The 15,123-nt window shown below is 50.2% G+C and overlaps 1 protein-coding gene and 1 long non-coding RNA gene across 2 annotated transcripts in view; one reads left to right on the top strand and one right to left on the bottom strand.

Annotated features, from left to right (window-relative positions):
* Positions 1–3,578: 3,578 nt before the first annotated feature.
* LOC103530885 (zinc finger protein 692) overlaps positions 3,579–15,123 on the bottom strand; it is a 12,113-nt gene continuing 568 nt past the window's right edge. The window contains exons 2-10 of the mRNA XM_030468718.1: positions 12,831–13,267; positions 12,377–12,422; positions 10,769–10,909; positions 9,629–9,757; positions 7,949–8,011; positions 7,603–7,681; positions 7,176–7,290; positions 6,876–6,975; positions 3,579–3,987 (exon numbers count right to left, since the gene is read on the bottom strand). Coding sequence (XP_030324578.1) covers positions 3,579–3,987; positions 6,876–6,975; positions 7,176–7,290; positions 7,603–7,681; positions 7,949–8,011; positions 9,629–9,757; positions 10,769–10,909; positions 12,377–12,422; positions 12,831–13,267 — 1,519 coding nt within the window. The remainder of the gene's footprint in view (positions 3,988–6,875; positions 6,976–7,175; positions 7,291–7,602; positions 7,682–7,948; positions 8,012–9,628; positions 9,758–10,768; positions 10,910–12,376; positions 12,423–12,830; positions 13,268–15,123) is intronic.
* LOC115600328 lies at positions 4,976–5,812 on the top strand. The gene is made up of 3 exons (XR_003988903.1): positions 4,976–5,035; positions 5,194–5,350; positions 5,778–5,812. It is a non-coding gene; the product is annotated as an uncharacterized LOC115600328 (long non-coding RNA).

Genomic DNA, 15,123 nt, shown 5'->3' with positions numbered 1-15,123 from the left:
TCACCCCTTACATATTTGAACACATTGATGAGGTCACCCCTCAGTCTCCTTTTCTCCAGACTAAAGAGACCCAGCTCCCTCAGCCTTTCCTCAGAAGGGAGATGTTCCACTCCCTTCATCATCTTAGTAGCTCTGCGCTGGACTCTTTCAAGCACTTCCCTGTCCTTCCTGAATTGAGGGGCCCAGAACTGGACACAATACTCCAGGTGCGGCCTCACCAATGCAGAATAGAGGGGGAGGAGAACCTCTCTTGACCTACTAACCACACCCTTTCTAATGCACCCCAGGATGCCATTGGCCTTCTTGGCCACAAGGGCACATTGCTGGCTCATGGTCATCCTGGAACAGGTCCAAAGGTGGCAACCAGGCTGGTGAAGGGACTCGAGCACAGGCCCTATGAGGAGAGGCTGAGAGAGCTGGGGGTGTTGAGGCTGGAGAAGAGGAGGCTCAGGGGAGACCTCATCACTCACTCCAACTCCCTGAAAGGAGGTTGGAGCCAGGTTCAACATTCCAAGTGCCAGGTCCTGAATTTTGGCCACAACAACCCCATGGGGAGCTCCAGAGTGGCAGAAAGGGACCTGGAAGGTGACCATGAGCCAGCAGTGTGGCCAAGAATCCCAAGGGCATCCTGGATGAGGAAGAGCGTGGCCAAGAGGTCCAGGGAAGGGATTCTGCCCCTGGGGAGGAGGCCACAGCTTGAGTCCTGTGTCCAGTTCTGGGCCTCTCAGCTCAGGAAGGAGATTGAGGTCCTGGAACAGGTCCAAAGGAGGCAACCAGGCTGGTGAAGGGACTCGAGCACAGGCCCTATGAGGAGAGGCTGAGGGAGCTGGGGCTGTTCAGCCAGGAGAAGAGGAGGCTCAGGGGAGACCTCATTGCTGTCTACAACTCCCTGAAAGGAGGTTGGAGCCAGGTGGGAACTGGACTCTTTTCACAGACGACCTTCAACAAGACAAGAGGACACAGTCTTAAGTTGTGCCAGGGGAGGTTTAGGTTGGAGATTAGAAAGAATTTCTTCACGGAGAGGGTGATCAGGCTATGGAATGGACTGCCCGGTGAGGTGGGAGATTCTCCGTCCCTGGAGACATTTAATGTGGCACTCAGTGCCATGGTCTAGCAACTGCTCCGGTGGGTCAAGGGTTGGACTCGATGATCTCTGAGGTCCCTTCCAACCCGGCTAATTCTATGATTCTATGATTCATGCTACCCCTGAAGCCACTGGAGGTGCTCCTCAAAATGGCTTCTTGAGGTGCTCCTCGAGGTTCTTCTTAAAAATGATTCTCAAGGTGGCCCTGAACCCACTCGAGGTTCTCCTTAAAGATGTTCCTCAAGATGAAGCCACTCGAGGTGCTCCTTGAGGTTCTCCTCAAAAAATTCTTCTCAAGGTGACCCTGAACCCACTTGAGATTCTCCTCAAAGTTTCTTCTCAAGATGCCCCTGAACCCACTCAAGGTTCTCCTCAAAAATTTTCTTCTGGAGATGCCCCTGAATCCACTTGAGGTTCTCCTCAAAATTCCTTTTCAAGGTGGCCCTGAACCCACTCGAGGTTCTCCTTAAAGATGTTCCTCAAGGTGAAGCTGCTCGAGGTGCTCCTTGAGGTTCTCCTCAAACAATTCTTCTCAAGGTGACCCTTAAGATGCCCCTGAACCCACTCGAGGTTCTCCTCAAAATGCCCCTGAACCCACTTGAGGTTCTCCTCAAAATTCCTTTTCAAGGTGGCCCTGAACCCATTCGAGGTTCTCCTTAAAGATGTTCCTCAAGGTGAAGCCACTCAAGGTGCTCCTTGAGGTTCTCCTCAAACAATTCTTCTCAAGGTGACCCTTAAGATGCCCCTGAACCCACTCGAGGTTCTCCTCAAAATGCCCCTGAACCCACTCAACGTTCTCCTCTGAATTTCTTCTCAAGGTGACCCTGAACCCACTCGAGGTTCTCCTTAAAGATGTTCCTCAAGGTGAAGCCACTCAAGGTGCTCCTTGAGGTTCTCCTCAAACAATTCTTCTCAAGGTGACCCTTAAGATGCCCCTGAACCCACTCGAGGTTCTCCTCAAAATGCCCCTGAACCCACTCAACGTTCTCCTCTGAATTTCTTCTCAATATGCCTCTGAACCCACTTGAGGTTCTCCTCAAAATGACCCTGATCTGAGGCAGCCTAGCACCCATCACCCTTATTTTTGGGGTGAAAAAGCCCTTTTTTGGGGGTGGCTGGAAGCATCATTCTCCATTCCAGGTCCAGAGAGCTTCAACTCTTGAATTAATTTTAAATTTTAATTCCCAATTAACCCTGATGAGCCAAAAACACTCATTATTCTCTCCAAAAAAACCTTAAAAAAAAAGGAAAATGGAATTTTTTTTTAGGACTTGAACACCCCCAGAACCCAACCCTGAGCCTTTCACCCGACCTCAACTCCCATTTTGGTTTTTATTGTCCAACAATTCCTTTTTTTTTTTTTATTGTCCCAAAGTTCCCGTTTCGCTTTTCACCCCTTTTGCCAGAAAAAAACGTGGGAAGTGGGAAAATTGGGGGGAAAAACCAACTTTTAGGTAAAAACCTCTTCAGAGTCCTTTGGCAACTTGGAGCCGCGCTTGAGGGAAGCCAAGAATTGGCGGGAAAACGGGAATTCCCCTCCTGAAGCGCCATTTTTTTCCTCCTGTTTCTGTTTTTGGGTTTTTTTCCTGTTTCTTGTGATTTTTGGACCCACCAGGAGGTCCCTGATGTTTCCACCTCCCCCCCCTTCCTTTTCCTCCTTGGCAACTTGGAGCCACGCTTGAGGGAAGCCAAGAATTGGCGGGAAAACGGGAATTCCCCCCCCAAAGCGCCATTTTTTCCCATTTTTTGTTGTTTTTTTTCCTCCTTTTTCTGTTTTTGGGTTTTTTTCCTGTTTCTTGTGATTTTTGGACCCACCAGGAGGTCCCTGATGTTTCCACCTCCCCCCCCTTCCTTTTCCTCCTTGGCACCTTGGAGCCGCGCTTGAGGGAAGCCAAGAATTGGCGGGAAAACGGGAATTCCCCCCCCGAAGCGCCATTTTTTCCCATTTTTTGTTGTTTTTTTTCCTCCTGTTTCTGTTTTTGGGTTTTTTTCCTGTTTCTTGTGATTTTTGGACCCACCCGGAGGTCCCTGATGTTTCCACCTCCCCCCCCTTCCTTTTCCTCCTTGGCACCTTGGAGCCGCGCTTGAGGGAAGCCAAGAATTGGCGGGAAAACGGGAATTCCCCCCCCAAAGTGCCATTTTTCCCCATTTTTTTCCTCCTGTTTTTTTTTTGGGTTTTTTTCCTGTTTCTTGTGATTTTGGGACCCACCAGGAGGTCCTTGATGTTTCCACCTCCCCCCCCTTCCTTTTCTTCCTTGGCAACTTGGAGCCGCGCTTGAGGGAAGCCAAGAATTGGCGGGAAAACGGGAATTCCCCCCCTGAAGCGCCATTTTTTCCCTTTTTTTGTGGTTTTTTTTCCTCCTATTTCCATTTTTGGGTTTTTTTCCTGTTTCTTGTGATTTTTGGACCCACCAGGAGGTCCCTGATGTTTCCACCTCCCCCCCCCTTCCTTTTCCTCCTCCTTCCTTTGGCCAAAAACTTGGCGGATGTCTCGCTACGACTCAACGCCGTCCATCCCCTGCCCCCCATCTCCCTGGGACCCCTCAGGACCCTCCCTGGAGGTCCCCAGGGCTGGGGAGGTCTTCTCCTCTTCCTCCTCCTCACTCCCCAAAGCCTCTTCCCCAAGTCCTGCTACGTCCAAAGGTTCCACCACCTCCGGCTGCTCCAAGCCCAACCCCAAGTTGGGCGATGGGACCATTTCCAGTTGTCCCCCTTCCAGTTGAGGAGGTCCCGGGGGGGTTTGGGGGTGACTTTTGCTTTTGTGAGCGGTGACGTTGTCCTTCTTCTCGAACTTCTTACCACAGATGTCACAGGAGAACTGGTAGAAGGTGTCAGCAGAATGTTTCTTCATGTGCCAGTTGAGGGAGGCCTTCTGGCGGCAGGTGAAGCCACAGATCTCACACCTGCCAAGAGGGGGGGGGAGAAAAAGAAACAAGATCTGAGGTAAAAATATTTAAAAAATAAAAAAATAAGTAAATATCTCGAGGGAGAAGGGGCTCGGCTTGAGGTGCTCCTCATGCTACCCCTGAAGCCACTGGAGGTGCTCCTCAAAATGGCTTCTCGAGGTTCTTCTTTAAAATGATTCTCAAGGTGGCCCTGAAGCCACGCAAGGTGCTCCTCAAAAACGTTCCTCAAGGTGAAGCCACTTGAGGTTCTCCTCAAAAAATCCTTCTCAAGGTGACCCTTAAGATGCCCCTGAACCCACTCGAGGTTCTCCTCAAAATGCCCCTGAACCCACTCAACGTTCTCCTCTGAATTTCTTCTCAAGATGCCCCTGAACCCACTTGAGGTTCTCCTCAAAATTTCTTCTCAAGATGCCTCTGAATCCACTTGAGGTTCTCCTTAAAGATGTTCCTCAAGATGAAGCCACTCGAGGTGCTCCTTGAGGTGCTCCTCAAACCTTCTCAAGGTGACCCTGAACCCACTCAAGGTTCTCCTCAAAATTTCTTCTCAAGATGCCCCTGAACCCACTCAACGTTCTCTGAATTTCTTCTCAAGATGACCCTGAACCCACTTGAGGTTCTCCTCAAAATTTTCTTCTCAAGATGCCCCTGAACCCACTCAAGATTCTCCTCAAAATTTTCTTCTGGAGATGCCCCTGAACCCACTCGAGGTTCTCCTCAAAGTTTCTTCTCAAGGTGCCCCTGAACCCACTCAAGGTTCTCCTTAAAGATGTTCCTCAAGATGAAGCCACTTGAGGTGCTCCTTGAGGTGCTCCTCAAAAAATTCTTCTCAAGGTGACCCTTAAGATGCCCCTGAACCCACTCAAGGTTCTCCTCAAAGTTTCTTCTCAAGAGGACCCTGAACCCACTCAAGATTCTCCTCAAAAATTTTCTTCTGGAGATGCCCCTGAACCCACTCAACGTTCTCCTCAAAATTTTCTTCTCAAGGTGACCCTGAACCCACTCAAGGTTCTCCTCAAAAACGTTCCTCAAGATGAAGCCACTCGAGGTGCTCCTTGAGGTTCTCCTCAAAAAATTCTTCTCAAGATGCCCCTGAACCCACTCAAGATTCTCCTCAAAATTTTCTTCTCAAGATGACCCTGAACCCATTCGAGGTTCTCCTTAAAGATGTTCCTCAAGATGAAGCCACTTGAGGTGCTCCTTGAGGTGCTCCTCAAAAAATTCTTCTCAAGGTGACCCTTAAGATGCCCCTGAACCCACTCAAGGTTCTCCTCAAAGTTTCTTCTCAAGATGCCCCTGAACCCACTCGAGGTTCTCCTTAAAGATGTTCCTCAAGGTGAAGCCGCTCGAGGTGCTCCTTGAGGTTCTCCTCAAAAAATTCTTCTCAAGATGCCCCTGAACCCACTCAAGATTCTCCTCAAAATTTTCTTCTCAAGATGACCCTGAATCCACTTGAGATTCTCCTCAAAGTTTCTTCTCAAGATGACCCTGAACCCACTCAACGTTCTCCTCAAAGTTTCTTCTCAAGATGACCCTGAACCCACTCAAGGTTCTCCTCAAAAACGTTCCTCAAGATGAAGCCACTCGAGGTGCTCCTTGAGGTTCTCCTCAAAAAATTCTTCTCAAGATGCCCCTGAACCCACTCAAGATTCTCCTCAAAATTTTCTTCTCAAGATGACCCTGAACCCATTCGAGGTTCTCCTTAAAGATGTTCCTCAAGATGAAGCCACTCGAGGTGCTCCTTGAGGTGCTCCTCAAACCTTCTCAAGGTGACCCTGAACCCACTCAAGGTTCTCCTCAAAATTTCTTCTCAAGATGCCCCTGAACCCACTCAACGTTCTCTGAATTTCTTCTCAAGATGCCCCTGAACCCACTCAAGATTCTCCTCAAAATTTTCTTCTGGAGATGCCCCTGAACCCACTCGAGGTTCTCCTCAAAGTTTCTTCTCAAGGTGCCCCTGAACCCACTCAAGGTTCTCCTTAAAGATGTTCCTCAAGATGAAGCCACTTGAGGTGCTCCTTGAGGTGCTCCTCAAAAAATTCTTCTCAAGGTGACCCTTAAGATGCCCCTGAACCCACTCAAGGTTCTCCTCAAAGTTTCTTCTCAAGAGGACCCTGAACCCACTCAAGATTCTCCTCAAAAATTTTCTTCTGGAGATGCCCCTGAACCCACTCAACGTTCTCCTCAAAATTTTCTTCTCAAGATGACCCTGAACCCACTCAAGGTTCTCCTTAAAGATGTTCCTCAAGATGAAGCCACTTGAGGTGCTCCTTGAGGTTCTCCTCAAAAAATTCTTCTCAAGGTGACCCTGAACCCACTTGAGATTCTCCTCAAAATTTCTTCTCAAGATGCCCCTGAACCCACTCGAGGTTCTCCTTAAAGATGTTCCTCAAGGTGAAGCCGCTCGAGGTGCTCCTTGAGGTTCTCCTCAAAGTTTCTTCTCAAGATGCCCCTGAACCCACTCAAGGTTCTCCTTAAAGATGTTCCTCAAGATGAAGCCACTTGAGGTGCTCCTTGAGGTTCTCCTCAAAGTTTCTTCTCAAGGTGACCCTGAACCCACTCAAGATTCTCCTCAAAATTTTCTTCTGGAGATGCCCCTGAACCCACTTGAGGTTCTCCTCAGTATTTCTTCTCAAGATGCCCCTGAAGCCACTGGTGGCCCTGAAGCCCCACAAGATGTCCCTTAAGGTGTCCCTGAAGCCCCTCAAGATGTCCCTCAAGGGTCCCTCAAGCCCCTGGCCCAGGAAAGGGCCGGAAACCTCCTGACCAAGCTACAACCTCCTCCCGCTGAGGTCCATGCTTCTAAATTTGGATGAAAAAGCACCAAAGGAGAAGGCTGGGTGCCACCCAGCTGTCCCAGTGTCACCCTGGTGGGTCCTGGCACTCACTGGAGGGGCTTCTCCCCCGTGTGGATCCGTCGGTGGATGATGAGGTTGCTGCTGGTGCGGAAGGAGCGGGCGCAGAACTCGCAGATGTAATCCCTGGTGTCTGGGGATGGGGACACAAGAAGAAGGTTTAAGGTTTGATCCAACCTGGAAGACCAACCCTGGACCTTCAGGATGGGATTTTGAGGTGGTTTGGAGGTTTTTGCAAGCCGGGAAATGGTGGAGGAAGATCTGGGAGGTGATGGTGGGGCCGTGGGGTCAACAGAAGAAGTTGGTGGAGGGTGGTGGGGGAAGAGGACTCACCAGTGTGGAGCTTCTGGTGCTCCTTGAGGTGTTTCTTGAAGTTGAAGGATTTGCCACAGCTGGGCTCGGAGCAGGTGAAGGTTTTCTGGTGGACATGTTGGTATTTCTTGTGGTGCTGATGGGTTTGCCAGGAGAAAAAGAGAGGAGTTGGGAGTTGAGAAGCCCAAGGGCACCTTCCAACCTCCCCCATTTTCCACCACCCCCCTCCAGGGGACCCCAAAACTGCTGCTGGGACCACCCCAGTCCCATCTTTGGGGGTGAGGTGGCCCAATCCCAAACCAACAACCGAGATGCCCCAAAGTGGAGCTTGGCCCCATCCTGGTGGGGCACCCAAGCTCCTGGGTGGTTCCCCAAGAGTTTTGGGAGCATCTGGGATGTTCTGAAGGGGGTGAATGGATCCCAAGCCAGGGGTTGGACCCTTCCTCACGTTGAGGTACTGCCGATTGGAGAAGATCTTCCCACAACCTTCGAAGTCGCAGAGGAGGAGCTCGCGCTTCGCCGCCTTCCTGCAGGAGAGAGAGGAAAGTTGAGGAAAAAAAGAATCCGTGGTCAAGGGAGGAGCAGCAGGAAGGACCTGGAAGCCCACCAGGATCCTCCTCACCCATCTTCAGGGCTTCCCCACCCATCAAAACCTCAACTTCAAGGCCAGAAAACCCCTGAGGAGGCCCCGGACGGCGCAAACGTCGCGGTCGTCGCGCCGCGGGTGGTGGAGATGCCACCTTTGTTTTCTCCAAAAGTTTGGGAAATGGGAATTCCTTCCCTTCCCCACCCACCTGATCCTCTTGGGACCAATCTGGGCCACGTCTTCATCAGGCAGGGGTGGTCTCCTCCTGCAGCTGCAAAGAGAAGGGAAGAAAAGAACAAACAACACCACAGTTTGAGATGTTTGAGCTTCTTGGGTTCTCCAACCTCAAGGCCAAGAGGGTTCCCAACCAACCCCATGCTCAAACCACCCTCTGGGCCAGCATTTTGGGTTCCTTTCAGCCATTTTGAGGGATTTCAAGCACGTTGGTGTGAAAAAATGGACTTTTCAGACAGGGAAAGTGGGGAAATTGTTTATTATTCAATACAAAACAAACAAAAAAACCTAAAATCTTTCACTTGGGTCTTGGGTTGAAGAACGTCACTGAGTCAACAGCAAAGGTTCCAGCTGGGATTGGATCAGCAATTTGGGGCCAAATCCCTGGAATTGAAGAGAGATCCGTTCAAAACGAGGCGTGAGGACAACGACCCCGCGTCCTCAGAGTCTTGGTTGGCCAAGAAAGTCAACGGGAGCTTTCCTCAACCTCTTGTGTCCACCCCCAATGGCCCTTTGGGGCATCTTGAGGTGTTTTGGGGGGTTTGAAGACCCCAAAAAATGGGAGAAAATGTTGAGAAATCCAAATTTTTAATTCCTAAACCCAAACTTTTAATGACTTCATGGAAGAGTTTGGGTTGGAAGGTTCCAACTCATCACCTTCCAACCTCCAAACTGAGTCAAAACTCATAAAAATGGACTTTTTCAACCTAAAATTTGACCCCTCCCCCAAGTGCCACGTGTCCAAATTCCATATTTACCCTCAGATTTTCTTTTCCTGGCCTCAATTTTGTTGTTTTTTTTTGCTTTTTTTCTTTTGCTCTTCTACCATTTCTGGACCTGTGAGGAGATGGAGAAGTTGTTTAACACCTCAAAAAGCAACAGAGGGAGCACGGAGCTAATTAAGAAAACCTTTAATGAAGCAGCACTAATTACCTGAGGAGTTTTGGGGTGTGTTTTGTTGAAGATCTCAACTTTGCTGAAGGCTTTCTGGTGGCTCCGGGGAATTTTGATGAAAAAAAAAGGGATTTTTGACTCCTTCAGGAGCCAAACTCCTGCCAAGTGACTTCTCCTCGCACGCCTGGACCATCCTCTTGAGTCCTCATCAAGCCCAACCTCTAATTAATTCTTCTTTGTGAAGCCCCAGCCAATGATTTGATGATTTGAGGTTATTTAGAGCCCAAAAAAAAAAGGGATTTTTCAGGCCTCTTGGTTGAGGTTGAGTTGAGGTTGAGTTGAGGTTGAGTTGAGGCTCCTGTCACCTCCTTGAGCTTCTGAACCTCCAGCTCCAGCTTGGGGTGTCCACCAGGAGATGTTTTTAGGGCTTTTTCAAGGAACTTCCAGCACCTCCTCAACCTCACTCCACAAGAGGTGATGGATCAATCCCAAGAAGCTTCCCCAGGACGAGGTCCACGCGATGGATCCTTCTCCCCCCTCCCAACCTCCCAACACTTCTTACAAACTCTGCCACCCAACGAGGTCAAACAACTCTGTCCTGCAACCAACAGCACCACGAGGAGCCCCCTGGGGGACATTTCTGGTTGGTTTGGATGGTTTCCATCTGGTTGCTCGTCCCCAACGCTCCCTCAGCGGCCAACGGAGTGGTGATTGTCCCCAAACAGCCCCCATTGGTGTCCACGTGGCCATCATGGCTCACCTGACTCCTCCAAGCTTCTCCTCTGGTGGGCTGGAGCTGCTCAGGGTTGGCTCGTGTGATGGTGGCTCCTCCTTGATGGGTTTCTTCTGAGCTTTGGGTTGGGTTTGTCGGCGCTGGGGCTCGGAGTCGCTGGGAGAGGAGATGGACATGGGAGAGGCAAGAGGGTTTAGATGGTTGGAGGGGGTTGGAGATGGTAAGACAATGGTTGGACATTGGTGGGAGGGGGTTGGACGTTGGTGGGAGGTTGGTGGGAGGTTGGTTGGACATTGAAGGTTGGTGGAAGGGGGTTGGAGGTGGTAAGACATTGGTTGGAGGTGGTTGGACGTTGGTTGGAGGGGGTTGGAGATGGTAAGACATTGGTTGGAGGTGGTTGGACGTTGGTGGGAGGGGGTTGGAGATGGCAAGACATTGGTTGGAGGTGGGTGCATGTGGCAGGATGTTGGTTGGAGGAGGTTGGATGTTGGTTGGAGGAGGTTGGAGGAGGTTGGAGGTTGGAGGTTGGAGGTGGCTGGATGTTGGTTGGAGGGGGTTGGAGGTGGCTGGATGTTGGTTGGAGGTGGTTGGAGGTTGGTTGGAGGTTGGTTGGAGGTGGTTGGAGGTTGGTTGGAGGTTGGTTGGAGGTTGGTTGGAGGTTGGTTGGAGGTTGGTTGGAGGTTGGTTGGAGAGGGTTGGAGAGGGTTGGAGAGGGTTGGAGAGGGTTGGAGAGGGTTGGAGAGGGTTGGAGAGGGTTGGAGAGGGTTGGATGTGGTAGGACATTGGTTGGAGAGGGTTGGATGGTGGTTGGATGGTGGTGAGACACGGCAGGACATTGGTGGGAGGTGGTTGGAGGGGGTTGGAGATAGTAAGACATTGGTTGGAGGTGGTTAGATGTTGGTTGGGCATTGGTGGGACATGGCAAGACATTGGTTGGATGTTGGTTGGACGTTGGTTGGAGGGGGTTGGACGTTGGTTGGAGGGGGTTGGACATCCCAAAGACCCCCCCAGGCAGCAGGTGGTCCCTCCCCAGAAGGCTTCACCCTTTTGAGCCCAGCAGCTCCTTCTGGAGGTGCCCCCAGGACCCCATCCCCACCTCCTCCCGTCTCCAGCAGGGGCTGAGAGCCCTCCCAGTGCTCCCAGTTCCATGGCTGCTTCTTCCCTCACCTGTCCAGGGATGGGTGGTAGTTCTCATCACGCAGATCGTCGCTGTAGGCCAAGTCTTCCTCCTCCTCCTCCTCCTCCTCCTCCTCTTCCTCTCCTTGAGCTTCGTCCCCTCCTTCCCGTTTCTCCTCCGGGTCGCGGGCGCTGAGGGAACGGGAGGATCCAAGTCAACCCCGGGAGGATCCAAATCAAGCCCAGGAGGATCCAAATCAAGCCCGGGAGGATCCAAGTCAACCCCGGGAGGATCCAAGTCAACCCCGGGAGGATCCAAGTCAACCCAGGAAGATCCAAGTCAACTCTAGGAGGATCCAAGTCAACCCTGGGAGGATCCAGGTCAACGCCGGGAGGATCCAGGTCAACGCCGGGAGGATCCAGGTCAACGCCGGGAGGATCCAGGTCAACCCTGGGAAGATCCAGGTCAACTCCGGGAGGATCCAAGTCAACCCTGGGAGGATCCAAGTCAACCCCGGGAAGATCCAAGTCAACCCCGGGAGGATCCAAGTCAACCCCGGGAGGATCCAAGTCAATCCCGGGAGGATCCAAGTCAACGCCGGGAGGATCCAAGTCAACGCCGGGAGGATCCAAGTCAACCCCGGGAAGATCCAAGTCAACCCCGGGAAGATCCAAGTCAACCCCGGGAGGATCCAAGTCAACCCCGGGAGGATCCAAGTCAACCCCGGGAAGATCCAAGTCAACCCGGGAGGATCCAAGTCAACCCTGGGAGGATCCAGGTCAACGCCGGGAGGATCCAAGTCAACCCCGGGAGGATCCAAGTCAACCCAGGAAGATCCAAGTCAACTCTAGGAGGATCCAAGTCAACCCTGGGAGGATCCAAGTCAACGCCGGGAGGATCCAGGTCAACCCTGGGAAGATCCAGGTCAACCCTGGGAAGATCCAGGTCAACTCCGGGAGGATCCAAGTCAACCCTGGGAGGATCCAAGTCAACCCCGGGAAGATCCAAGTCAACCCCGGGAGGATCCAAGTCAACCCTGGGAGGATCCAAGTCAACGCCGGGAGGATCCAGGTCAACGCCGGGAGGATCCAGGTCAACCCCGGGAGGATCCAAGTCAACCCTGGGAGGATCCAAGTCAACTCTAGGAGGATCCAAGTCAACCCCAGGAAGATCCAAGTCAACTCTAGGAGGATCCAAGTCAACCCTGGGAGGATCCAAGTCAACCCCGGGAGGATCCAAGTCAACCCCGGGAAGATCCAAGTCAACCCCGGGAGGATCCAAGTCAACCCCGGGAGGATCCAAGTCAACCCCAGAAGACCCAAGTCAACCCCAGGAAGATCCAGGTCAACCCTGGGAGGATCCAAGTCAACCCCGGGAGGATCCAAGTCAACCCCGGGAAGACCCAAGTCAACTCTGGGAGGATCCAAGTCAACCCCGGGAAGATCCAAGTCAACCCCGGGAGGATCCAAGTCAACCCTGGGAAGATCCAAGTCAACTCTGGGAGGATCCAAGTCAACCCCGGGAGGATCCAAGACAACCCCGGGAGGATCCAAGTCAACCCCGGGAGGATCTTTGGTGGAGAAACTCAAGGGATGGGGTGGATGGGCCCAACTTTGACCTTCAGCCTCTGGAGAAGCCTCGTGCAGGACACCACTCACCTCCCGTTGGCCTTCGGGGCCGTTCCCATCTCCGGCACCGCTGGAGCTGCAAGGAGACAATGGGAATTGTGAGGAGAAGTTGGGAGAGGAAGAAGATGGGGAGGGTTGGGAAGGTCCCAGACGGTGCCATCCCATTGGCCAGAAGAAACAAAGGCCACGTTGTTCCTGAATAACTCTACTGGAAGAAGCTCAACATCTTCTCGAGTTATCTACAAAAAGGGGGGTTGGAGCCATGGGGGGGGGTCAGGGAGGTCCTTTTTGGGGTCCCTAGGGGTTTTCCAGGAGAAGAAGAGGATGGAGAAGAGGAAGGAGCCCGGTGGGTGACTCCTCCCCCTCCTTTCCCCACCCCAAAAGACGTTGGGGAGCAAGAGGGAGACAACGGGGTCGGAGGAACAACCAATCCCAAGAAGAAGGGGATGAACCAAAGGGAGAAGAAGACCCTGGAGGAACTCACTTGTGTTCTCACCACCACAACTTCCTCCTTCTCCTTGCTCCCCATCACCCCCAGGCGACGAAACTCCTCCCTCAGCCTCAGTTTCCCCCTTCCTGGACTCGCCGAGGGGACGCGCTCGCCGCAGCGACCGCCGGCGCCCGGCGCCGGGTGAGGAACCGCGGTGGGGATCCCTTCCTTGGTCTTCTCCACGGGGGTGACCTGAGGGGAGGGGACAGTCCCCTGGGGGGTTGGGGACACCCCAGGAGAAGGTGTGACCCGCCACGCACTCCCACACCAGGCGGGAGGCGTCACCCGTGGGCGGGGCCTTGACGTCGGGGACGAAGCCGCATTCTTGGCCGTGGCCGTGGGACAAGACCACCAAACGTTGGAGAGCATCAGCGTGGAGAAAGGTGGGGTCTGGGTCACCTGAAAACACAGGAAAAAACCCTAAAAAAGTCCTTTTAGGGATTGGGGAAAAAAAAACTCTAAACATTGGGGGGTTTTTCTCTCAGTTTTGGGGTGGAAAACCCAAAGTTGGGTGGGGTGGCGCCAAGGGGTTCCCTCCACCTGCTGGGATTCCACCTGCCCCTTGTTCAGGAAAAACCCCAAAAAACCCAAATAATCCCCTTAAAAACCCCAAATAATTCTCTTAAAAACCCCAAATAATTAATTAAAAAACCCCAAATAATCTCATTAAAAACCCCAAATAATCCCCTAAAAAACCCCAAATAATCCCCTTAAAAACCCCAAATAATCTCCTTAAAAACCCCAAATAATCTCCTTAAAAAAACCCAAATAATCCCCTTAAAAACCCCAAATAATTCCCTTAAAAACCCCAAATAATCCCCTTAAAACCCCCAAATAATCCCCTAAAAAACCCCAAATAATCCCCTTAAAAACCCCAAATAATTCATTAAAAAAAACCCCAAATAATTCATTAAAAAAAACCCCAAATAATTCCCTTAAAAACCCCAAATAATTCCCTTAAAAACCCCAAATAATCCCCTAAAAAACCCCAAATAATCCCCTTAAAAACCCCAAATAATTCCCTTAAAAACCCCAAATAATCCCCTAAAAAACCCCAAATAATTCCCTTAAAAACCCCAAATAATCCCCTAAAAAACCCCAAATAATTCCCTTAAAAACCCCAAATAATCCCCTTAAAAACCCCAAATAATCCCCTTAAAAACCCCAAATAATTCCCTTAAAACCCCAAATAATTCATTAAAAAAACCCCAAATAATTCCCTTAAAAACCCCAAATAATCCCCTAAAAAACCCCAAAAAATTCATTAAAAAAAACCCCAATAATCCCCTTAAAAACCCCAAATAATTCCCTTAAAAACCCCAAATAATCCCCTAAAACCCCAATAATCCCCTAAAAACCCCAATAATCCCCTAAAAACCCCAAATAATCCCCTAAAAACCCCAATAACCCCCTAAAAACCCCAAATAATCCCCTTAAAAACCCCAAATAATCCCCTTAAAAACCCCAAATAATCTCCTTAAAAACCCCAAATAATCCCCTTAAAAACCCCAAATAATCCCCTAAAAAACCCCAAATAATCCCCTTAAAAACCCCAAATAATCCCCTTAAAAACCCCAAATAATTAATTAAAAAACCCCAAATAATTCCCTTAAAAACCCCAAATAATCCCCCTAAAAACCCCAAATAATCCCCTTAAAAACCCCAAATAATCCCCTAAAAAACCCCAAATAATCCCCTTAAAAACCCCAAATAATCCCCTTAAAAACCCCAAATAATCCCCTTAAAAACCCCAAATAATTCATTAAAAAAAACCCAAATAATCCCCTTAAAAACCCCAAATAATCCCCTAAAAAAACCCAAATAATCCCCTTAAAAACCCCAAATAATTCCCTTAAAAACCCCAAATAATCCCCTTAAAAAACCCCAAATAATCCCCTTAAAAACCCCAAATAATTCATTAAAAAAACCCCAAATAATCCCCTTAAAAACCCCAAATAATTAATTAAAAAACCCCAAATAATTCCCCTAAAAACCCCAAATAATCCCTTAAAAACCCCAAATAATCCCCTTAAAAACCCCAAATAATCCCCTTAAAAACCCCAAATAATCCCCTTAAAAACCCCAAATAATCCCCTTAAAAACCCCAAATAATCCCCTTAAAAACCCCAAATAATCCCCTTAAAAACCCCAAATAAATCCCTTAAAAACCCCAAATAATTCCCTAAAAACCCCAAATAATCCCCTTAAAAACCCCAAATAATTCATTAAAAAAACCCCAAATAATCCCCTTAAAAAACCCAAATAATCCCCTTAAAAACCCCAAATA

The sequence above is a fragment of the Calypte anna genome, unplaced genomic scaffold, assembly GCF_003957555.1.
Source record: "Calypte anna isolate BGI_N300 unplaced genomic scaffold, bCalAnn1_v1.p scaffold_26_arrow_ctg1, whole genome shotgun sequence".
Classification (NCBI taxonomy): domain Eukaryota; kingdom Metazoa; phylum Chordata; class Aves; order Apodiformes; family Trochilidae; genus Calypte; species Calypte anna.
Note: the sequence above shows the minus strand (reverse complement) of the source record. Positions and strands in the feature narration are given on the sequence as shown.